This window comes from Cottoperca gobio, chromosome 9 (genome assembly GCF_900634415.1).
Source record: "Cottoperca gobio chromosome 9, fCotGob3.1, whole genome shotgun sequence".
In the NCBI taxonomy this organism is placed as follows: Eukaryota; Metazoa; Chordata; class Actinopteri; order Perciformes; family Bovichtidae; genus Cottoperca; species Cottoperca gobio.
Window position 1 is genome coordinate 25,994,088 of NC_041363.1, and position 25,946 is coordinate 26,020,033.

At 40.2% G+C, this 25,946-nt stretch overlaps 1 protein-coding gene across 1 annotated transcript; it reads right to left on the reverse strand.

The window, feature by feature from the left end:
• Positions 1-18,939: 18,939 nt before the first annotated feature.
• lox (lysyl oxidase) lies at positions 18,940-24,912 on the reverse strand. The gene is made up of 6 exons (XM_029440044.1): positions 24,372-24,912; positions 22,926-23,034; positions 21,878-22,009; positions 21,629-21,785; positions 19,389-19,484; positions 18,940-19,059 (listed from the first exon to the last, which is right to left on the reverse strand). Exons 1-6 carry the CDS (start codon positions 24,910-24,912, stop codon positions 18,940-18,942), a joined length of 1,155 nt encoding a protein of 384 aa, XP_029295904.1.
• Positions 24,913-25,946: the final 1,034 nt, after the last annotated feature.

The window sequence follows — 25,946 nt, forward strand, 5'->3', positions numbered from 1 at the left end:
GTTATTAGCCACAGAACAAAGCAAAGATACACGAGAAAGTCCAAGACAGCATCAGGGAAGTGGCTCTCTTTGGGCTCTCTCTGGTAAACAAAGACTACCTGCGGTCTGGGTATATTGTCTACACAGACAACCTTTACACCAGTCCCCTCCTCTTCCAACACCTGAGCCAGCAGGGATTCGGAGCTTGTGGGACATACAGGCAGGGAAGAGTTGGTGTCCCCACCACCCAAGAAAATGCACTCACCATAAGATCCCCACGAGGCAGTATCCGGTGGATCAGTGACGGGGATCTTCTGTTTGTGAAGTGGATGGACACCAGAGAAGTCTCACTGTGCTCAACCATCCACCCAGTTTACAGGGGGGACACAGTGCAGCGCTGACAGGAGACACGTGATGGGCCAAAAAAAAGATCTCTGTCCCCAGACCCATCACAGTTACAGAATACAACAAGTGCATGGGGGGGAGTGGACACCTCGGACCAGATGATTGGCACAAATTCAGTCCACGGGAAAATCACCACCATTTTCCATTTTCCATTTTCTCTGCAAGAGGAGCACTGCATGGAAGTGTGAGGACTGTGATGTGGGCAACTTCTTTAAGTAGCCTGCATCCTAGGAGAGGCTGCGGGGATGCTGGAGCTGGATATGAGGAGGTTTCCAATTGTGGAAAAAAACGCCTGTATATAGTTTCCATTTTATAGCATGTTCTTGCACATTTAAGAGACAAAGACTCACACATTTTATTGTATAGTTTATACTTTGCATATTTCAAATTTAACAAGCAAAATCTGTTATTCATGTACAATTGTTGTGTTTTTTGTTTACTAAAACTCTAAAATCAAATTCCGTTTGTGTTTTTCTTCATTTTAAACTGTTATTACCCTCTTATAACATGCAATACATTGTAAATAGCTGCCAGATATGGAAAGTCCCAGGTATTCATGAAAAATTGGCAAAAGCACTTACTCACAGGACATTTTCTGACCTTTTTATAGTCAAAATAAGCACAAAAGTCCAGGCGGACATTTTGAGGCTTAGGTGTTAAAGCAGGGGTGTCAAACATACGTAGATTTCAATAACTTGGTTTCTCATCTGTTCTGGAATTTCTTTTGCGGAATCATGTGCTTTTTTTTTTTTTTACTTCTTAGCCGACATGTTTGGATTCAGTTTTGTCGCCAAGGGTGGCACAACCAGTTATTAGGTTTAGGGGGGCAATTACTTTTTACATGGGTGATATCTGTTTTGAATAACTCTTTAACTTCAATAAGTAAAATCAGCATTTAAAAACTGCATTTTGTGTTTAGTTCCAAATATCAAGATATTCTGGCACCAAACCTGCTGGCCTCTGTCAGAAAGCTGAGGATGAAGAGGAATTTCATGTTCCAACATGACAATGACCCTAAGCACACATTCAAGTCGACCAAGGCATGGCTTCAGAAAAGGAAAATCAAAGTCTTGGAATGGCCCAGTCAGAGCCCGGACCTCCATCCCATCGAAAACATGTGGAATGACCTAAATAAAGCTGTACACAGGAGATCCCCTCGCAATTTGAAGGAACTTGAACTTTTCTGCAAAGAAGAGTGGGATTAAATTCCAAAGTCTTGATATGCAAAGTTAATAGAGACTTATTCACAAAGACTTGCTGCTGTAATAAATGCAAAAAGTGCTACCACAAAGTATTAGTTGGATGGGGTGTGCAGACTTATGCAATCTATCAAGGTTTTCATTTATTTAAAAATGTCCTAATAATTAATTATATATTCTTTTTGGATTTTTGGAAGATCACATTAAAAGGAACAAGTCTGACATTTACGCTGTTGTTATTTCTGTCTTTACGTTTCAAAAACCTGCAATTTCATAAGGGTGTGTAGACTTTTTATATCCACTGCAGCTTAACTAGCTGGCGAGGTACTAGCTTTTGTAGTAATTGCACTTTGCTCTTTTATTGTTACTGCATTTTTTTAATTTTCATGATGTTTGCACGATAATTATCAAAATATATATATATTAAAACTGTCAGATTATAATAATAATAATACCACAGAGAATAAGTTTATCAATCTTCATTCATTTTGTACTACTACAGTAGGTCAAAAGCCCTTCAAATTATAATCCTTTAAAAACTACAAAAGACACACTCGCAGCTTTACATCTGTTTACATCTCTTGATAAAATCTCTTTTGTATTTTGGGTCAGCTCTGGCCATGAGATGCACAAAGCCTTGGCGGTCTCTTTAGTAAGATGGTGTACAGTGATTTAGTTAATGTTCTCATCAGGTCAATTATTTGCTTGTGCTTCATCCACTATAAACTGTCTGCATTCTATGGAAGCTTAGGGCCTGACTTCAGTGAGTCTGCTTCTAAAATCCAAATTAACTCAGAAAAAAACATTAATTCAGACATAACACCTAAACATGAATGCCACAGATATAGACAGGTGACTGTCTATACATTATCACTTTAGCTTAGACAGTATGAAACTTTAATGATCCCCATGAGGAAATTGGCTACACGCAGCTACATTTGCTGTGTTAATTAGTGTTGATTTTCTGCAGCAGTTATTCCGAGTTAATTGGAGAGATATTTGTCCGCTTATAGGGTTGATATGGCTCTATGTTTTCCACTAAATTTCAAAATAAGAAAGCCAGTGTATTGAGAAACAAAAAAAAATATCACACAATAGGTTCTGTAGATCTGGAAATAAGACAAAATCCCTTTTTCAAAGTGATAAAAGGGAGCATCGGTGAAAAAAAGGAACAACAATGAAATACAATCATACATAGGAAGATGCAAATTAGTGATTGTACAAGAGAGATAACCCTGGAAGGAGAAGAGAGAAGAATAAAACAATGCTGGATGATCTGCTCTGACTGAAACATGGTGTGAAATAAGTTGCATTAAAAAGGAAAAGTAGAGGTTCAAGATGCATCTGACGTGGGCAAAGGACGACAAAAGGTCACATAAAGTATGTCGTGACAGCGTCAGATGCAGATTGATACATTTCAGTGTTTCCCCTACCATTGTTTCAGGGAGCCCCCCAGAAATTATATATATATTCAAGCAGCAATGTATATTTGGTTTGCAGCAATGTGTATATATATATATATATATATATATATATACACATTGCTGCTTGAAAGTTTGTGAACCCCTTGAGCTGTTTAGAATTTCTGTTGTTTTACTATGATTTTCACCAGATCTCTATATATGAAATGTCAGGTTTATGTTTATCATTGCATGTACTTGTTTAGAGCGAATTGTTTGAGTAGCCAAAAAACTACATGAAATATGGAATTAGTGTATGCGCAAAAGTAAGTGAATCCCCAGCTGCATTGGTAAAGTTAAGTAGGTAACAGACTCAGATGAAACACATTTGGGTGCTTATTTAGTCAAGTAAGCAAACCAATCAAATGAGACATTCTTAGGAAAAGTGTTGGGCAACACAGATTAAAAGAGAGAGGAAACCAAGCAAACTACTGTAGTGCCAAGGTGTACCCACACAGACCTAGACCAACCAGAGCATTGCGCTCCCAGACTGCAGGGTAACTTGTGGTTCCTAGAGTCTCTAAGAGTACAATGGGAGCCAGAGCCTTCAGCTATCAAGCTCCTCTCCAGTGGAACCAGCTTCCAGTTTGTGTTCGGGAGGCAGACACACTCTCCACATTTAAGAGTAGGCTAAAGACTTTCCTTTTTGATAAAGCTTATAGTTAGGACTGGCTCAGGTTTGCTCTGGATCAGCCCCTAGTTATACCTCCCTGCTCTCTTCCTTCTCTTCCTCTCTCCTCCCTCTCTTCTTCTTCTCTCTCTATCTATATGCATTTATGTAAATGTATGTTACTAACTCATCATCCGGGGTATCATCCCCGGAGTGTCTGTCTCTCATGTGGCAGGTTGCCACTGATAAAGTTTACGTCAGGATCAGGAATCGTGGCTGCGCCTGCTGACCTGGTCCTGCTGGACACCGGGAAGCCTTATTGACATTTTCCTGGATTCATCCATACTTTCTCTTTTTCAACACATCATTCTCTGTCAAATGTTGTATTTGTACTATGTTGTTTATCCTGTACACACGGCATCTATTGCACGTCTGTCCGTCCTGGGAGAGGGATCCCTCCTCAGTTGCTCTCCCTGAGGTTTCTTCCATTTTCCCCCCTTTAATTATGGGGTTTCTTTTAGGAAGTTTTTCCTTGTGCAATGCGAGGGTCTAAGGACAGAGGATGTCGTAACCTGTACAGTCTGTAAAGCACACTGAGACAAATGTATAATTTGTGATATTGGGCTATACAAATACATTTGATTTGATGTGCCTCTGACCTCTCTCAACTGGCTTCTGCAAGGAGTAGTCAAAACTCCCCAACAGCAGATGTGAGAGACTGGTCAGGGGTTACAGAAGATGTTTGGTTGAAGTAATGGCTTGTAAGGAGTGTCACAAGCTAGTTTGTGTCCATTATTTGGAAAGTCTGCTTTACAAATTAGTGTTTGGATGTACATTTAATAAGGCTATTTTACATATTTGTTCACAAACTTCCAAGCAACACTGTGTGTGTGTGTGTGTGTATATATATATATATATATATATACACATACACATACTCTTGCAAAGAGTCAGTTTCGCTCAAGACTGACCTACCCAAACCTGGAAAACCAGCTGCGAGTAGCATCCTCATCACTACCATCTGAAATCAGACGCCTCGCCAAAGAGAAGCAGTTCGAGCCTTTGCATTAGATGAGTCTGATATAGTAGTAGTAGTAGTAGTAGTAGTAGTAGTAGTAGTAGTAGTAGTAGTAGTAGTAGTAGTAGTAATAATAATAACAAGCTTTATTTATATTGCACCTCAAGTTGTGTCAGACTTCAAAGTGCTTTATATCAGTGACTATAAAAACAACAGGAATATAATATTAAAAATAGAGAGCATGAAAACAATAAGATCATGGATCAAATTTAATTGGCTAAAATGTTATGATCCTGTTTATTTCTAGTGTTGTCTTTTCATATTTCCTGTTTTATTTTGACAACATTATCTGTTTTTTCCCCGCCAGACTGCCCTTTCCCCAGGACGTCCGCCTGAGGGGTCCTGTTGGATCCCAGTGCAGGTCTCAGGCAGCCCGTCTGATGCCCCTGGCACCACCCCAATGCACTTCTCTGGCCATCCTTCTGTCCCCCATGACTCTGTTCTGTAGTCCCCTGGCCACTTGCTCCTGAGTATGTAAGTCCCTGTCTTCCCTTTGTTGGAACGTCTGTGATGTTCACCTGGTTTTGCTGTGTTCAATCATTGTGCAGTTTAGTTTCTAGTGTTTCCTAGGTATCTAGGAATGGACAGAGTTTGACTCTCAAGTTCTTGCATCCCATCAGCATCGCACAGCTGCTATTGATGCCATTATTGTAATGCGCCGGTACTCAGAAAAGAAGCCAATTCCACGGGATGGAGACCCACTTCTTGGCAAGCTTGGAGACCCAAGCTTGCCAAGAAACACCTCGGAATAATTCCAACATCTGTATCTGCAGAAAGGATTTTCTCTAAAGGCAGGATAGTTAGTAAGTCAGAGAAGAAGTGCATTAAAAGAAAAAAATGTAAACATGTTATTGTTTCAGAACAAAAACCTATAAATCTGTAGTTCTCAACATGGGGACAGGACAGTTGTGCTGGAGCATGAGGCTGTGATGGGCGCATTCAAGTGCTTATACTGGCTCATTAAGCATGACATAGCCCACCACACAAACTATCCAGCCTGGCTGCAACTGGCTAATCTTTTGGGCTGCACCTATTTCGACAAGCTTAATGTATACTTTTTTCAATGAAATGTTAAAAATATGTTTTGTATTTTTTTGTTAGTTTTAAGAGATAGTTATATTGACAATCAATTGTATGTTTTTATGGCATAATAATAAATTAGTTTAAGAATTCATATGGATATAAATGTCCAGCATCTTTGAATGTAAAATATTCCAACAATTTTTCATATTGGCAAGACCACCAACTACAGATCTCATTGAATAATAGATGACATGTTGGAAATTCTTGCAACGGTGATTGAGCAGCCCATATTAAGGGACATTGCTCAGTCAAAAGCGGTTGGCGTGGAAATAGATGAGACCACAGATGTCTCCGTGTGCAGACAATTGGACATCCATCTAAGGTAAGCGTAATCAAAGTGTAATATTTCATCGACTAATACAATTTCCATACACAGTATGAGGGGATAATTGAAATTTATAAAATGTTATCATATGGACATAGATACTTGGACCAAGAGGGGAAGCTCTTCAGCCCATTCCTGGATCTGATCTGCCTGACTGACGGGAAAGCAGATTCAATTGTGGCCGCTCTGAAAAATAATATTCAGACGAAGGGCATCCCCGTACAGTTAATCTTTGGATTAGGAACTGACGGCGCTGCAGTTATGACAGGTAGGTCAAACAGTTTTTATTAATGTAATTAAACTGGATTTTGAATATTTTGTTTCTTGTTAAATTCATTAACAAATGTATTCAATAGGAGAAAAAAAAAGGGTTCGCAAAACAGCTGTCAGACGAATGGCCATGGCTCCTCAGTGTCCATTGTGCTGCACATAGGTTGGCTCTAGCTTGTAAGGACGCATCAGAAGATGTGCCTTACATGGCAACATTCAGAGACCACCAAGAACAGCTCCACCTGTACTTCTGGAATAGTGCAAACCGTTGTGCTTCTCTAAAGGCAGCTGCAGAGGTTCTCGGTGTGTGTGAGCTGAAAGTGAAGGTAAACATTTTAAACCTTACTAAATTGCGATTTGAATATTTATACCCATGTACTAGCATATTAATTCCTTTTATTTTTTTAAACAACTTTTTATCTGTTATTATTAGCAAGTAAAGGACACGCGATGGCCCTCTCAACATGAGGCTGTAAAAAACCTCATGAAAAACCTCACTGCTGTACTGGGAGCCTTGGCAGAGGAAGTAGAGACCCGCAAATGTGCTACTGCTAAGGGACTCTACTCATTCCTTGCCACCTATCGTTTCATTGCCTCCCTCCACCTGCAAATCGATGTGCTCCCTCACCTGGCACGTTTCACTAAGCTCTTTCAAAAGGAGGACGTCATGTTCCTGGCAATCAAAGAGCAGGTTATTTAATAACCCAAATCAACTGCAATATTTTAACTTCATGTTTATTTTGCACAAACATAGGTTACCACAATTTAGTCAATTTGGTTCATTTCCTAGGTCCCCGTCACACTGGCCTTAATAAAAGGCATCAAAGATTATAAGGGTCATCAACCTGGCTCACACTTGGCCACACTGAACCAAAGTCTTGATGACCCTTTGGGACTGGGTGCATTCAGCATCTCTGCCGGACAGGAGAGATAAAGAAGAGGCCAGGATGATACAGGGGGCAGACAGCAGTACTGGCAAAGATTCCAATCACAGGTATGATTATGTAGCTTTATAGCACTGTGTTAATCATATGAACGTTTTCAGAACAAGACTCAGCTGGACATATTGTCAGACCTGTCCTCAAAATATGAGGAGTTTGGCTGCCATTGCCCTCACTGTCCCAGTCAGCAGTGTAAATTGTGAAAAGGACTAAGAAATACCTCTCACAATGGCATTTGCTGTTTTAAGTTATAAGTATTTTTAAGCTATCAGCTATCACTTTTAAAGCTTAACAGTTAATGTATTTGCAGGTCAAGGCAAACATCTGCAACAGGTTGCAGGGGGACCATCTTGCAGCCTGCATGCGGATTTCAATAAATGAGCCAGAGGTGTCTGACTTTCCATACCAGGAGACAATGGAAATGTTCTTTAAAAAACCAAGAAGGATCCACTGTAGCAACAAAAGTTGCATACTTTGTGGGTAAACCAGTCCTGATTGAATGTAAATGTCTTTATTTGTTTCATTTTCAATTTTCATTGCTTTCCTCTACACAAAAGTAGATAAGCTGCTTTTCTAAGTAAAAACTATCAGAGACAGGACAGGAACTCCATCAATCATTCATATCGAGATTCGGTAAATTTACTTTGACGACACAGGAGCCGTTTCTGACCCTAATCGTCAAAATCAATCCCAGTTTTGAGAGTGCTGACATGGTCCAGTTGTTGTTTTATTTAGCTTTTACCCCCCCCTCTCTATCCTAGGAGGAGTTTTTCTGAGGAGGCATCTTTTGTTTTCTTTAGCAGCACCATGCGTCACATTCAGTGGGAAACTGCTTGCAACCTCATTCTGTGCAGCCAAGCATCGTTCGAGCACCAAGAGTCAAGTAACAAAACTTTAAAAGATATTAAACATGTCTAGTTGTAATACTTCTTTGTGTTGGTGATTAGAGGTGCTTTTCTCTGACTGCATTTGTCTGTTCATGATTAAAGTAATATTTGGACATTTTGAAAACTGCAGTTGAATAAGTTGAAGTTGAAGCTACATCAAGCAGCCTGTTGGCTTAGCTTAGCAAGACTGGAAACTGGTAGAAAAACGAAACAAAACCTGCCTCCCAACTCCACTAAAACTCATTAACTAACACGCTGGCTGTGTCTCAATTCAGGGGCTGTAGCCTTCGGAGGCTGCATTTGTAGACCGATTACGTCACAGCGGCTGCGACAGGGGTGTCCCATTTCAGCGACTCCTTCAAATGCAGCCGACAAATGCGGCTTTCTTTTGCCAGATTTGGAGGATGCATCTGATGGATCCTACACGGCTGCAGGTATCCCTAGATTCATTGTGTGCCCAGAGAAGTTCTTTTCTGACAAGAAATGGTGCCTCTCAACCCAGCAGTAACGGCAAATGGATATACTTTTAAATTTAAGTATTGGGATTCAACTCGCTCAAATCGCTAACGATACAAATATTATAAAATCAAAGGACCTTAAAACATAACATTTTCGCTAAAATGACAGTTAAATTACGGGACGTTAGTGCCGATGCTAGTTAAGCTAGCTGCTGAGCGGCTGCCGGCATCCAACCTAAGTTAGCCTTTTAAAGTAGAACTTTTAAGACCTTAACTTTCAAACCTAAGAGTTGTAAATGTTGTTTTATATTTTACATATATTGTGGCAATCGTATAGATCAGCGATGCAACCCCGCTCAAAAACGGCGGGGTTGCTGCTGAGGGTATTTTCTCATACCATTGTATTGTGCATCAACAAGCCTTGTTTGCTAAGTTCAAATGTCTGAATGAAGTGATGGCAAATGTAATCGAAGTGGTTAATTATGTCAGGGCCCGTGCAAGAAACCACTTAAATTTTAAACTGCTGTGTGAGGAGTTTGACACTCACTATGGAGATTTGGTGTTACACACCGAGATCAGATGGCTGTCTAAAGGACGTATGCTTGCACATTTCATGGACCTGCTTGAACCCCTGAAATCCTTCATTGTCGGCCAAGGGGAGACTTCCCGATTTTCCTTTTTGGATGATAAAGAGTGGGTGCTGTCTGTTGCGTTCCTGTGTGATATTACGCAGCACTTGAACAAACTTAATCTCAAGATGCAGGGAAGAAACAAGACCGTGTATGAGCTCTACGTGGCTGTCAGAGTATTTTTTGACAAACTGGATGTACTCGAACAAAGTGTCCGTGGTTCTGATTACCGTTTCTTCTCAACCGTGCAGAAAGTGATGGCGATGCATGCAGACGCTCTCGTGCCCTGTCAATCACAATTCTGTGACGTGCTAACTGAGCTCAAGCCAAACTACACATCAAGATTCAACGACTTCAAGGACCATACCAATATTTTTCTACTTGTGAAAAACCCATTCCTGATTGAGGTCAATGAAATGATGATGAAATGTTATGGGCAGTGATGATCAGTAATGTGTTTTGTGGTTGCAGTGAAAATAATAAATCACAGTTATTGCACTGTACATTATGCTTTTCATTCCTTAGTAACTTATTACTATTATCCATATTCTCAAATGCATAATGGTTTCAGGGAGGAAAGGAGCGTTTTTGGATTGTGGCTCTTGCAAAAATATTTTTTCGTCAATGTGGCTCCTGATTAGGACAAGGTTGAGTACCACTGGCATAGATCATAGATCTTCAACAGGAGGTCCGCGACCCCCAGGGGGTCCACAGAGGTACTGCAAGGGGGTCGCGAAATGTTTTGTTAATTAGACAATTCTTTTAAATATATAATATATATATATATTTTTTCTCCACACATTTAAATGTCTTTAAGTACACATTAACATGAATACAACATATCATGGCAAACTGATAAATGGAGGCAGAAGACGTCATCTTTCAGTCAGCAATGCACACATTCAGCGACACACAGGAGCTCTCAAGCTGGGCACCTGCTCACTCACAGCACGAGACAAGCCTGTCCCACCAAGCCTCCTGTACACCAAGAGGAGGACCCGCCCCTATCGCTATCGTGTCAATCACAAGGCTGCATGTTACACGCTGGATCTGTCAGGTTTTTCGTGAATTTTTTGAGAGAAAATGGATGGTTTTGTTACTCAAACAAAAAACTCTAAGAGCACAAGTGAGAGACCCTCCACCTCAGAAACCACTGGTGAAAATGCAAGTGGCGAGGCGGCACCTGCTGCTGATGTAGCAGCTGGTAAGCGCAAACGAGAGAAGACCCAAAAATATACAGAAAATTATCTGAAGTTTGGATTTACCTTCAAGGAGATAGATGGCATTGCATTACCAATGTGTATCATTTGCTCTACTGTACTGTCAAATTAATCTATGAAGCTATCAAAGCTGCAGCGTCACTTGGAGACAACCCACAGCCACTTAAAAGACAAACCTGTTGAATACTTCCAAACTAGTCTCAAATCCCTCCAAGGTCAACAGACATTGATGAGAAAATCTGTCAAAGTTGGTGAGCTAGCTTTGAAATGCTCTTATCAAGTTCCTCTTCGGATTGCCCGGAAGAAACAGCCATACACACTTGGAGAGGATTTAATATTGCCTTCAGCAACTGACATGTGTAAAACATTGTATGGGAATGGGAATGGCACCGACTGTGCAAGAGCCATGGCTGGTTTAAAAAGTGGACTACTCGCACTTGTAAGGGATGTGGCTCCGAAAGTGATTTGGACGTACAGCATGGGACACAGGAGTCACTTGCTGCCAAAGACATGAGCGCTGAATTGTCAGATGTCATGGACTCGGTCGTGAAAGTTGTCAATATAATCAAGAAGAGTGCTTCTCTAATCTCTGTGCTGCTGAGGGAGAAGAACACACTGCGCTACTGTACCATTCTGAGATTCGATGGCTTTCATGTGGACTAGTGTTGTCACGTGTGTTGGAATTACTGTAGAGAGAAGTGGATAAGGGTGCAATTCATTATTCATGCTTTTATTTGTTATGCTGTTGTGACAGCATGATCTGTCAATGATTGTTAGGGTGCACAGGCACTCACTCCAAAAATAGGCACAAAAACGTTAAGAAAATAATGAGAAAAAACAAAAAGGCTAGTGTGGCCTAAGCAGAGGTTTTACCTCCTGTAAGATAAATGCCGACTATATCTATGTTGAAATATATATATATATATATATATATTTATGGTCAGAATAACATATGGATGGAGTATTTGACATTGTCATAGGAGAAGTGTGCCACTTACATATAAGGGACTTAAAAATAACCTATGGGTTATCCTAAAGTTAAATATGTTATCTTTTTATAATTTATTTGCTTGCTGATATACTGATATATAATAGTTGCAGTTAAATGTTAAATGAGGGTACAGTCTTTAGTACCCATAGTGGCTTCATTATAACCATGATTTTTATCTGTTGATTGGAACTGTGTGAAGGAAATAGATGTTACTGTGAAAGGAGTGTTTTGCATTGTGATGAGTCCTAAATTCCTCTTTAATCTATGAGTAATCTATGAGTTTACTTAGGTAATGACTTGAGAAATGTTTAGGGGGCGGTGTGCAACTTCCTCTGTGTAAAGAAGGCTTTAGCGGCCACCTCAGGTGGCAGCTATTTTTGGAAGGCGAGAACTGAAGGGATGCATGTAACATAGGAGTAAAGGTTGTGTAAAACTTTTGACATTGAAAAAATGTGGTTGAACTTGGTGATGAACTTGTGCTCACAGGTTTGGTTTGAGGAAGAAACAATAGAAAAAATGTCCGTCGAGAACGCGCTTGCAGAACTTGTTAAAGCAGGCGCAAGAACGGGCCTAGGGATATAAGGGGACGTTTTTTGGAGTCCCTAACACGCTCGACACAAAACAGACCACGATTCTTAAACTATAACGAGACATATGAAACTCTGGCGAGATAATTACATTTGAATTAACTAACTAACGATAAACTAAAACTTCAGCAGCTGGAGCTAGAATAGAAATAAACCAAATTGACCATCAATGAACCTAAAAAGATAACGGAACTTCCAATAACCAAACACTTGGAGTAAGCCACTTGAATAACTGTCACATTGTAAACTTTTTGCTTAATTTGATTCTTTGTATTACATTTTAATATAACCTTGATTAAACGAAAATAAAAGTTGTTGTGAAAACTTAAGAAAGCCTTTGTCTGGAGTCCTTCTTTCCCACCTTTCTTCAATCGAGAGGACAGGAGACACCCAGAGAGAGGAGTGTTTTCGCAGGACCTTGCTGTGGCCCCTGCAGGTAAGCTCCAGTTTTCCATACTACGGCTGACACACGACCAGCCGAAAATGAATCTCTGTGGGCTAAGGGCCCGCTGGTTGCAGTCCGCTGTGTGTTCCGAGAGTGCCACGGGCGACAGGTGCTTTTCCCTGTATCGAGGAAACGTGTCATTCACTTTGGCTCAGTTTCTGACTCTTCTGAGAGCGGCTCGTTTCATATTTTTGTGCTTTTAATTTTGGTGACCAGTGGGAGGTGCAGCAAAGTGGCGATAAGGCTCAGACAGAGCTTGAATGATAAAAAAAAAAAACTACACTCAGAGATATAAATATGGCAGTGAGACATTAATAAAATTGTACATCATTTTACCAGAGACAAGTGAAATACTGAAGTTTTTCTATTTGGGGAGAAGCTTCAATTCAGTGAGAAGCAGAAGAAAAAACTGCAACTGAAATGAAACTGAAACAGGCACAAAAACACACTTTCCTAACGTCGCTGTCTTTGTTAATAATCTGTGTCCATCATCTTTAAAATAAAGAATTATACTACAAAATCACACACTGATGAAAACATGGGTTCCTCAATGTTTGTATTTTTATTTTATTTTTTTAAACACTTTTCCCATCCTTTTAGGGGTAAAGAATTATAGGAGTCCGAGGATATTGTTAAGGAGAGTTTTAATAGAATTTTGGGTGCAAATTTGGGAGGCTCAGTTTAGCATGGAGACCCATTACATTGCAGTCTCATTTTGAGATAATCCTCAGGATTTGCTTTGAGGGAATCACAGACTTCATTTATCCCGTAAACAGGGGCTGGTACAGAGGGGCGGGGCTCCCCCTACTAGAGTCAGAAGGTGATGGCATCATGGATGGACTACTGAACAAACTGACCACAGGAGCCACAGCCTCTGTGACTCTTCACATTTCTGGTTGGAAAGTCTACCAAATCAAAACCACAAAGAGACCAAAACGATACGCTAAATGACTACAAAGACATGCAAAACAACGCAACTGCTTTTTGTGTCACTTTCAGTATGTGGGTTTTATGTACAACGGGTGGGGCCTCTTACATGTCTGTATGCAGGGGCCCATTGTCAAATAATCTGTCCATGGCCCGCAGCCATTGGGAGATACAAATTAATACTTTTTCATATTATAATACTTTTAATCCATTTATAATATAACGTAACTATTAATAATACAGATTATTTAAGGTGTTTTTCGAGTACATGTGTGCAATGAGGTCCCGAGACAATTTTTGTCCAATGCAAACCGGGCACATGGGTTACACCCTGCAGTAGATAAAATCGTTCATCCAAAGAAGAAAGAAAGTGAGTCAGGTCAGTTTGAACACAACCTCAAAAGTGAATGAATTGGTAAGTAAATGACCAAGAGCTGAGAAAAGAAAGCACACACACAACAATAAGGGTGTGAATGCAGAACCTACTCTTTGACAGAAGCCAGGAGGTTGTTGGTGGTGGTGGTGCTGCTGGCGTTCGGTGGGAGGCTGTGACCGCTCTGCCACTCTCTAACCACCATGGGCCCCCCCTCCTTCATCTCCTCCACCTCAGTACTATAGTCCAGAGCCGGCTGGCTGCTGAGGACTATAGTACTTCTCTCTGACCCTGCAGAAGGACTACATGCCGGTTAGGATGTGCACAAAGAGGAGACACTGAACTGAAAATCACTGTCATGCTCCGGGGGCCTCTAAGTGTGTCCGTATGTGTTTTACCTGCTATAATATTCCTGCAGGGATTCAAAGGGCAGCCAAATAATCCCAGCGATCCCCCCCCCCCCAGTGAATATGATCTGTGAAAGAATGGCATAGTAGCATGTTGAATAATGTGAAAGAAAAGTCATAGTACAGTGTGTTACAGAAAAACTAACAAAAGTCATCTGAAATCCTTCTCACGACCATGTATACAATTCGAGTGAATTTGACCGCTGGGCCCTGTTTATTCGCCGCAAACAGCCAAATAACCTGTAACTGTAACAACTGTAATAACTGTACAGACATTAGCATAAATTAGCCCTAAACTAGCTAGCAATGGACTCAGCGACGTTGTGTTTGTGTCCGTTTGTTTGTTTGTGTGGCAGTTCTCACAACTCACAACAAACTCCAGTTCTTTCTGCTGTTTTCCTCCTGTTTCTATCCATTTTCCCATCGTCCTCCATACATCTTTGTGAAGCAGATTCTTAAATTAATCCGCTCAAATCGCAACATTTCCAGCCGTTGCAGGTGCGTCTTCCGGTCAGGTGCAGTGTTGCCAATTTGGTGACTTTCTCGCTAAATCTAGTAACTTTACAAACCCTCTTGGTGACTTTTTTAGTCAAGTCGACTTTTCTGGTGTTTTGGAGACTGATGTATCGTTCTGCAGTTACTGTCCTCAAGTGTTTGCGTTAGCCCCTCCGCTCACAGAGCAGAGGAATCCCACACATGCCCGCGTCCAGAATGCAAATTAATCGCGCATGTGCAAAGCCTCCGCTGATCCCACTCTGGTTTACAGGGAGAAATGTAAATGTTTCTTCACTGTCATACTAAAATATAATAACTGTATTTGATTCACACACAGCCTCAGTCACTTACTCACCTTGTCCACTGTTTGTGTGCCTCTCTGTGACAAAAGCTAAACATCTAGCTAGCTAGCTTACCATGTCTAAACTGTATACCCAAAAATACAGAAAGGAGTGGGAATTAAACCCTCAATTCAAAGGCTGGTTAAAGCAGTTTATTGGCGATGATACACGGGCATACTGCCTGTATTGTAAGGCATATAAGGATTTATATGCCAAACTTTGTGATGTAAAAAAACACATGACAACTCAAAAACATATTCAAAAGTCAAAACCTTATAACAGTTCCACACGTCCAAAGTCATCCAGCGGTGTGAGGAGGGCGTGCTCTGAGAAAAGCCGAGCCGTGATTGGCTTAGGTCTGACAACTGGTCAGTGTTTCTTTGCGTGTTTGACTTCTTCATTTTGCATGTCTGACCATAAAACTTTCTTTATCACGTGAGAATCAAACCAACAACCTACAGGTTTCCAACCGTCCTGTTATCTGGTCTGACAGGTTTCTGGTGTTTCTTTGAGTTCATGGATTCAATCCTCAGGAGGCGCAGAGCCTTTTGAGGTCCAACACCCTTGAGTGAAGTCAAATACATAAAGAGAAAGGTTCTAAGCGTGCAAGCGTTGGTGGTGCGGTAGGTTTATTCTCGACGCGAAAGGTACCCGTGTCTGGTTCAAGACCTGCTCGCAGCTAGTGAGTGTACAACAAAAAATAACATAAATCATAATAAGGAATAAATAAATAAAGCAAAAGGATAAATAATGACATTCATTCAGCTGCCCACCAGAACCCGAGGCTAGCGTTAGCTGTGGCAGTTCACTATCACAGTGGATTTACGAGACATCTGAACCGACATTGTGTGTGTGTGAGAAGGCAACCTACATTAAACATAATATTATCCTTATGAAAAGCAAAAGCTGTCTGTAAAACACACAATCACTTGTCCATGTCTTTGTGACATCAGGATCTGTATCTTTATTTGTTTTCTATCGCTGTAACACTACTTAACGAGCGAAGTAACTCACTGTTCTTGTGCAAATTGGATAGATGATAGATAGATAGAAAAACAGACAGACAGATAGACAGAAGAAGTATTGTTTTTAGTTTATACATCTGTTTCCATCAGTGTTTTTATTACATCAATTTTTCCATTTGCCTTTTGTAAAAAAACTTTTTTTTGTAAATATACATAAAGACAGGTGTATGGAAATGTAAGGGAATCAACACATTCAGAGTCTGTTCAAGCAAGCTTTATTAATGTGATATAAAGCAGTAATGCAGGTTTATAGCATGAGATGTGAGCTCGCCTATATACAGCTCTGCGGGTAGGTGTGGTTACAGGTTGTCAGGTTACAGGAGTACAAGTACACACACTGTGTACTCTGTGTACACAATTTATACGACATTCACCAACTGAAAGGCACATATTAGTTTTTAAGTCTGACATCAAGCAGCAGCTCATTGTGTGTCCCTCTGGTGAGTACTTTTGGTTAAATTCAGTTTGGGGACACAAAACGGCACAAAGTGAAAAACACCTTTAGCACCAAAAATATAATATCTACTCTACAGTACCAATGCTGACGAGAAAAACAGCATTAGAGAAATAAAACCTTACAGGAAGTTCAGAACAGAAACTGGGTTTCATTTCTAAAATGTAAAACATTGAATTAACTTAAAAATGTATATATTATATATATATATATAGTATATATATATATATATATTATATATATTATAGCACATATTTTATAAAAGAGGTCTAAGGAATCCCAGGGAGAACAAGCATGTAAGTAACGTGATCACAAAATGATTATTCTGTGATCATGAGAAAGTGATTTAGTGTGGATTAAGATCCAAAAAAAAACCGGTGTTCTCAAGGTTGTCTATAAAGTTATCTATATGACGAAAACATTTAGTAGTTTTCTTGGCATTACAATTGATATTTTGTGAGCTCAAGAAAACAAACTTGTTATGTCAACATCACAAAAAAGCTTTCTCCTGACAACTAAATGAAAAGAATAAAACTATAATAAAAGGTTGAAACTTGTATAACTAACAGATTCCTCTACCTCTGCCCTCTCTGACCTTTGGCCATGTGTTTGATTGTTGTCATGTTTTCTAAAAAACATGACATGAAGACAAGAAGCCAATGAAAGATTAGACAATGTCCAAATCAAAATGCAAGAAACCCATGAAAAAGTAGAAAATCTCCCTATATACAAATAATCAAGTAAAGTAGCATGATCCGGTTGCATCGCCTGTTTGTAAATTCAATCTTAGCTTTAGCTTAGACATTTTTATGTGGAGATTCACGCATCATTAAAACAGATATTGCATCCAACTAACTTCTCGTTAGTTGTTCTTATCACTCGTTCTAAACGAAGAATTACCTATAGTTAGGTGTCATAGCTATCCTAACTGACAAAACTAACATTAGCGTGATCTGTTTAGAGATGTAATAGAATATACGCGGTAATATGACACGTGAAGTATGACCTGACACTTGATTAAAATGCTGTTTATTATTGGTATATACTGGGAGGAATTTAAATCCTCCGAAATAATACAGTCCCCAAATTAGTAAACGTTATGCAGATGATTTCACTAACTTTGTCTGTAAAGTTGTTCAACCAGATATTCCTTAATAATTCTAAACTTCATAACAGCTACTAACTCTGAATTACACACGTTTCCATGTATACAGACATACATCAAGTAAAGATATTCCTACATTAACAAATTGATTGGCAGGTAAGTGTAATATGTCTGGGCCCAGACATGTTGCATGGATTTTGTTTGAAAATACATATATTAATGATATTATTAATGGTGTAGTCAATCACTCATTTGAAACCAGTTTCTTGTTATTAGGACGTTAGAGAGAACTAAGTGATGTATTCACAAATAGATGGTGCAACCCAGTCCGGAACCTCTAATCTCATTAAAGTCCAGAAATGGAGTAAATAGATGCACCAGGATTAATATACCTTCCTATACCTACATCTTATCTCACAGACATGAATACCGGCCTATCATTAGGTAATACAGCTCTGTTAATCAGGTTATACTCCCTCTGATTTAAGGCTAAATTTTGACTAAAATAACCTGGTTTGGTTGTTTTCTAACAGTTCTAACAATCAGATCTTTTATGTGCTTATAATTCAATTATTTACATTACATGTAACTTTAAGCTTCATTCTTCTGTAGCATTCCCAGTTTCCTCCATTTGTGTTCGTTTTCAAGCTCATGTTGGAGAATTTATCTTAGTAGCTGCAAGAAACAAAAGAAGAAAATCAACCACTGATAGAAAGTATTGATCATTAAAGCCTAAACCTAAGATAAGGTCAGATAAAATGACATAATCCTTTATTAGTCCCACAACGGGGAAGGTTGAAAATATATGATCTTTTCTCTCTTTTCAGTTACATTTAAAGGAAGCACAATGTTTTAGAGATTGAAGATATTCATCCAGATACATATTTGTAGTTGTTCTATGGGGAACAGACCACTGGATTTGTTCCATTAGTGGGCTGTGTAATAGACAGTAAAGGGGCTTGATATAAAGGGTTTGGGCCCATATACTGTCAGTGGAATTGTCAGTGAATTCACACGTTGAAGGGTTTGTTTCTTCTTTCTCCAGCTTTTGGAAAGAGCCAGGTACATTCAAAAATCCTCATTGAGTTGTCACACTTGTTAAAATTCAACAAGAAGATGTCCATGACTTTGATCTGTTCAATATTAGGAGTTATCATTCAATTCTGTGATAGAAAAGTGAAGACAAAAAAATGAACTGTTAATTGTGATATCAACCGGCTAGAACCTCAAAGAAGAACGCGGTTCTTACGATGTCGTGGTGCATCCGGAGACGTGAGCGGCGGTGCCGGTGTACTGGACGTCACAACGTACGACGTTGTTATTATAGTTGGACTCTGGAACATGCTGCCGGGGATTTACTGTCACCTGTCAGGACAACACAACAGTCATCAGTATATGAGGTCACCACTCCCGAAGTTTGAAGTGTTAAGTTTGGTGTTATTCTATTTTTCATCACACAAAAAGACAATTTGTTAGTCCGTCTCTTTCTGACTTCCTGTCTGTGGCTCACAGCTCCAAGCCCACTGGTTCCTACTGAATACAATAATATAAAAAAAAAAAAAACTCACAAAGATATAGTTTCATTTTTTTTTTCAAGGCTTAGTAATTTCCTAAAACAGCCAGTCACTGCAGTTTTCATCAAACAAACAAGAAGGAAATACATACACTCTCACACTCTCAGCAGGCTTACACACCTTGAGGATGTATTTTCCAGGAGAGACGTCAGTGATGTCGATCCACTGACAGTCAATGTCAGCGTTGTAGGTGTCATAACAACCTGGACTCAAACCCTGAACACACACAGACAAAAACACACTCCAATACATTAAACATATTAATATCTAAGTGGCCACATGCCTATGTATCACATTTTAAATAATAGCTTGCGTTAAAACATGTTGTTGCTTTTTTCTGTCTGTTATTGATCATTGGTCATTTCTGTTTTGGATCCCAGCCAGTGGTGAAATGTAACTAAGCCCATTTACTCAAGTTAAGTATACATTTGAAGTATCAGTACTTTACTTGAGTAGTTCCATTTCATGACACTTTATACTTTTACTGCACTACATTAACTGACAGCATTATAGTTAATAATTCATTACTTAGTTACTTTACAAAACATATGAAACACATATTTGTTGCATTGTAAAAAATGTAACAGTATTTATTTTCTTACATTTTACAGACCAAACAATAATCAAGATTAATCAAGAAAATAATCATCAGATCATCCACAATGAAAATAAAGATTATTTTATATTTCAAAATAAGTTCCACCTCAACCAACAGTAGAATCCTGCTTTTACAAAAATGCACGAGTAATAACATATAATGGTGGTATATCATTAGATATAATATCTATCTCAGAAGGATTATTTCTGCATTGAGCACATTTTCCAGATGTTACTTTTAATCAAGTAACATTTTCAATGCAGGACTTTTATCTATGAAAAGGGTTTAAATACTTCTGGTCTCAGCCACACTTCAACTCTTGTTCTCTGTCTTCAGAGTCAGATGAGAAGATATCATTTCAGGGTTGATCCAGTACCGAGAATTAGGATGACCAATAGTTTTATACAGAAATAAATCATATGTGTAAACAGCCAACAATAGATTATCTGTCCTTCTGATAACTTAAATATTATAATTTACACATACACATATTTTTAAAAAGTTCTGCTTTATTCTTTTCTTTTACTTCCTCGTTTCCTTTCTACTATATCCTGCTATCCTTGTTTCAGGCTCTTTTCCTCACTCCCTTGTTTGTGAGCTTGTGTCTCCTGTCTCTCAATCAAAACAATTACAAAACGGAAGTTTGGTGTGGTTGTGAAGTAGCGTGGCATCGAGGGAAGTTTCTCATTGCAGTCAGCTTCTCCAGGTTAGCATTCCTTCAGTGTTCATAGTTCAGGATGTTTTTACCGGGAGCAGAATTATTATCAGAGGTCTCCTCCTCTCTAAAGCAAACAGACCCGCCGATTAAAACCGTGTCGCGTTAAAATCAGTGTTTCTTCTACGGACACAGGGCAGAGCGGCTGCAAGCTTCAGGCTAACGTTTGCTCAGCTTGTTTCTTTGAATAATGAGGATCTAAACGTCCGAAAACAAAAATCCTTCGTCATCCATACATCATCCACCTCTTATCCTGGGTCGGGTCGCAGGGGGCAGCAGCTCCAGTAAGGAACCCCAATCTTCCCTTCTCCGGGCCACATCCTCCAGCTCCGACTGGGGGATCCCGAGGCGTTCCCAGGCCAGTGAGGAGATATAATCTCTCCACCGAGTCCTGGGTCTTCCCCGGGGTCTCCTCCCAGCTGGATGTGCCTGGAACACCTCCCTAGGGAGGCGGCCAGGTGGCATCCTTACTAGATGCCCGAACCACCTCAACTGGCTCCTTTCAACGCAAAGGAGCAGCGGCTCTACTCCGAGTCTCTCACGGATGGCTGAGCTTCTCACCCTATCTCTAAGGGAGACGCCAGCCACCCGTCTGAGAAAACACATTTTGGCCCAGCTTTGCCTTCTGGGTCAGCTCTCTTTTCGTCACAACGGTGCGGTAAAGCGAATGCAATACCGCCCCCGCTGCTCCAATTCTCCAGCCAATCTCTCGCACCATTGTCACCTCACTCACGGACAAGACCCCGAGGTACTTGAACTCCTTCACTTGGGGTAAGGGCTCATTCCCTACCTGGAGTAGGCAATCCACCAGTTTCCGGCTTTTATTTTTAGTTCTCTCCTCTCCACTGCGCCCCCCCCAAGACAATGGAGACAATTGTCTTAGGGGAAACACTGACATAGGTTTAGTATTTTTTAGACACTTTAATGAGGAAGAATAATATTATATACCTTTATTAAGCCCCCAGAAACTGAATGCAAGTCAATATAATAGACTCATGACATACGCAGACGTGTGTATGTGTAACTGTGTGTTGTGTTTGTTTATACCTGACTGTGTGAAGTGCAGGCGAAGCGACGGTAGTATCCCGGGTCACAGGACGTGTCCTCCAGACAGAAGCTTGCCTTGTGACCCTCAGCTACCTGACTCTGAGTTTGGACATCAAGCAGCTCGTACAGGCTGAACTCGTCCATACTGTGGAAGTGACTGAACAACAACAACACAAGAAAGACAGAAAGTTTATAAACCACCTTATTCAACAAAGACACTCTTATAAAACGTATTACACCAAAACCTACTGATGACAGCTGTGCCACTCCCAGGCATATCGAGGTTTACTGGGCAGGAAGTCAGCTGTTCCTTGGTTCTTCACCCTCTGAGGAAACCTCAACAAAACTCTGGTGTCATAATCGTGGGCAGAACTAGCAGAGCTGGAGGAGGAGAGGGGAGACATGGAGGAGAGGAGGAGAGGGGAGAGGAGAGGCAAAGAGGACAGGATAGAGGAGAGGAAACAAGGAGGAGGGGAGAGAAGAGATAAGAAGGAGAGAGGCGAGAGGCGAGAGGAGAATAGAGACAAAGAGGACAGGAAACAAGGAGAGGAGAGGAGAGGAGAGGAGAGGAGGGGGGGAGACAAGGAGAGAAGAGAAAGAGACGAGGAAAGAAGACAAGGAGAAGAGAGGACAGAAAAGGAGACAAGGAGAGGAATGGAGACAGCGAATATTAATTATTAGAACATTTTAAACCAGCTGGGACCTGAATGAAACCAAATGTAAAAAGCAAAATAAAGAACAAACTTCGAGGTTTGAATCAGTTTTCTGTGATTGTGAAACATTTATGTTTTAAGGATACATATTAACCATTTCATTCATGCCTATTTTAAGGCAATGAAGTGTTTTTCTACAAACTTCATTTTGAGTTAAAGATTGTCAGAAAAGCTCATAAGGTGGTGATGGCTAGTGGTACGCCTTCCAAACAAAACACTAGAAGGTCGGGAGTTCAATACCAGGCTGCCACCCTGAGCAAGGTACTTAAGCCTGAGTTACTCCAGGGAGACTGTCCCTGTACTTAGTTCAATGGAAGTCGATCTGGATAAGAGCGTCTGCTAAATTACCTGTATGTTCCTATGGGGATGTTTGTGGTTATCGTCTGGTTTGGGTTAGTTCAAGGATGGGAAACCATCCCTCCCTCGGACATACTACTCAGATAGAAGTGGCACTTCTAGTGAACTGCTTCTGATAAAAGTCTGCAGGACACTGTTTCATCTAAGTGTAATCAGATAGAACTGCCATTAAGTTTCACTTAAATCCATAAATCATAGTTTACATATGATGGTCGGTGTTATCTTACGAGGCGAGGCAGTTCTCCTCAGCAGCACAGCGGAGGTTGTACATGGGCATTCTCTGGATGTAGGTGCCGATCTGGATGTAGTTTGAATCAGGAACCAGATCAGGGAGACCTAAGAACAGCAACACACAGAACATATTGAGAGAACAGCCACTGCAGTCAGGGAGAGAGGGCTCTCTGATCTCTGATTGGCTGTTCGGGTTAGTGAAGAGTTTATTGAAAACGGCATGCTGGTTTTTTACAGAAGACACGACTAAGTACATTTACTCAAGGTACTTAAGTAAGTAAGTACTTAAGTACGAATTCAGAGTACTTGTACTTTATTTAGGAATTTCTATTTTAATGCACCTTTATACTTCTTCTCCACTACGTCTCAGAGGTACATTTTGTACTTTTCACTACATTTGTCTGACAGCTTTAGTTACTTTACAGATTACAGTTATTCCTCCACTTCCTGTCCAGTGAAACCATGTATCTCCAGATGTGTTGATGTTTAATGTTTGTGATAAACTGAAGGAATGAAGTGTTTCTTTATGTGTTGAGAAAGTTCTCCTACTTCTTAAGATAATAAACTCTTTAAAAATCCTCTTGTCACAAAGCTGAAAACTGTTTTTCTTTTTATAGATATGCGTTTCTCACAGGACAAAGATACAAACATGATGATCTAATAGAATATGATGCATTGTCTAGATTAAACTACCAGACAGGATATAAAGGAGGTAAACACATCTACAGCAGTAAAATACAACATGCACATTAATGCAGCAGTAATATTAGTTCACAAACATCATATATAGTAGTGACACACTGACGGGGAACATTTCACTGCCCCATCAATACTTTTACTTTAAGTAGGCTTCTTTAAGTACATTTTGCTGATAATACTGATACATATAGTATATTTGTTTTACTTAAGTAAGGTTTTATTTGCAGGACTTTTACTTGTAATGGAATATTGTCAGTGTGGTATTAGTTATTTTACTGAAGTTAAGCAGCTGAATACTTCCTCCATCACTGCTGACCAGTTGGCCTTGTGTGGCTTGTGTGTAGTTTAACATTAAAGGCGACTATATGAATATGAATTTCAGTGCTTTATTTAATAAGAGCAAGGTGTTCAAACTGAATTGGGCCAATCATCAAAATCCATATGAAGGTTGTCCTGAATTTAATGACAGATATGTACAAAATGAAACCTCTGCATAAGAGATTAATTAAGAGATTGAGCTACTGCACAGGAATAATTAGCCTGGCATTTCATGACTTGTTTACAATTTAATTGAGGATAAACTATAAAATCAACACCTGCGTTGAATCGAAGAGAAACTTGTAGTGAACATTTAATAGGCTATAACCTAGATATGATGATATAATAAGTAGAGAAAATAATCAGTTCTGGACATTTCCAGAAACTTAAGGCAGGGAAGGAGGGAAAAGAAGTGTGTTCCTCACCATGCTGGTGGTAGCTGGTTCCGTATCCGTGCCGGGGCTGAGCCCTGGCTCTGGGTCTGTAGTAAGAGTTGTAGTAGTTATAATAAGGGTAATAGTTAGAAGCCTTGTACGGGTTGTACGGATCGTCTCCGACCATTATGTCCTCCCGTCTGACCGGGGCAGAGTCTCCGTCTCTGCCGGGCGGCGACGGCTGAGGCCGCGGCTGTTGACGCATCATCGCGCGTAATTGCGCAGTGTCGCTGGTGGCGGGGACCCGCGGGGAGGCCCGGGACGCAGCGGGGATGGTGTCGTTGCTGCTGCTAAGGACGACCACAGGGTTACCGCGGCGGGGCGACCCGGTTTGCCTCCTACCGGACGGCCGGTACTGAGAGCCGCGGCTCAGGATACTAAAAACCTGGCCGTTATGTTGCCATGTCAACCCCCGCCTGAGCGCATTATCATCACCTGCAGCCTCCTGAGTGCGAGCCCCATCCAGAAAACTACAGAGAAAACATAAATGTGCAAAAGACAGAAGCAATGCTTCAGGGGAGAGTTCCTTCATTGTTAAATTAATTTAAATTGTTTTTAATAAAGAAATAAACTCGTTTCTTCTTCCCGCCACACACACAGCCGCGGATCTGAAGAGTTTCTCTCAAGTGTTGCAACTCAGCAGCTACTCCTGCTGAGAGAGGGAGGGAGGGAGGGAGGGAGGGAGGGAGGTTTTTAAAGCAGGTTTTAAATGTGTCCTTTGACTCATTCGGTGACCTTGAGTTTAACAACTCATCAACCATGACATGTGCAAAACTCCAATAAGTTGCCATTTGGGGCTTATTATAAACTGCATCTGTAGAACTTTTCAAAGTGCACAAAAGAGACACAAAAAACAGTGACGCATAAAAACAGAAACTTTTCATTGGAAACTAATGAATAAAAGTGTGTTTTAAAATATGTTTACGATAAGATAAAACATTTTGCTAATCTAATATGGCAAAAGATTGATCACAATGAGCTTTTAGCCTCGACTTTAGAGGGAGATGAAAGCAGGACTCTCCTAAATGAATTCAAGACTAGAGCAGTGGTTTCTCACATTGTCCTGAGAACTGAGTTGAAAATGATTGTTTTTTTGCTGAGGCTTTTATTTTGTATTTTTCAGGCCTCTCACAATTACAGTTCACACTTCAGCCAAACCCAAACAGTAGCGACAGCTTTGGAACACCAGCTTTGTTAAAGCTGCATCAGATGTCAGAGTGTCCTTAAATGCACCAACAAGGTGAGCTTTCAAAATGCAGAGTGATAAAGTAACTTTAAATAAAAAAATAAACATACTAAATGTTGACTGTGTTGGATGATCTATTTGCAGAAAGCTACACATCTTTACCGACTGATTTTCTTGCAAAAGAAGTGAAACAAATGACTGCAAGGAAGGAAGTAAATTGTATGTGTTGTTAATGTGCTAAAGCAGCAGTATGGTCCCTTTAAAATCTCATCAAGCTGTACAAGAAAAGACTGCAGCAGTTTTCTTCTTTGTAAGATAAACAATTGTGACCCTTTATTTTCTCTCCACAGGATGAGGTGTACAGTGATGCTTTGGCCTCA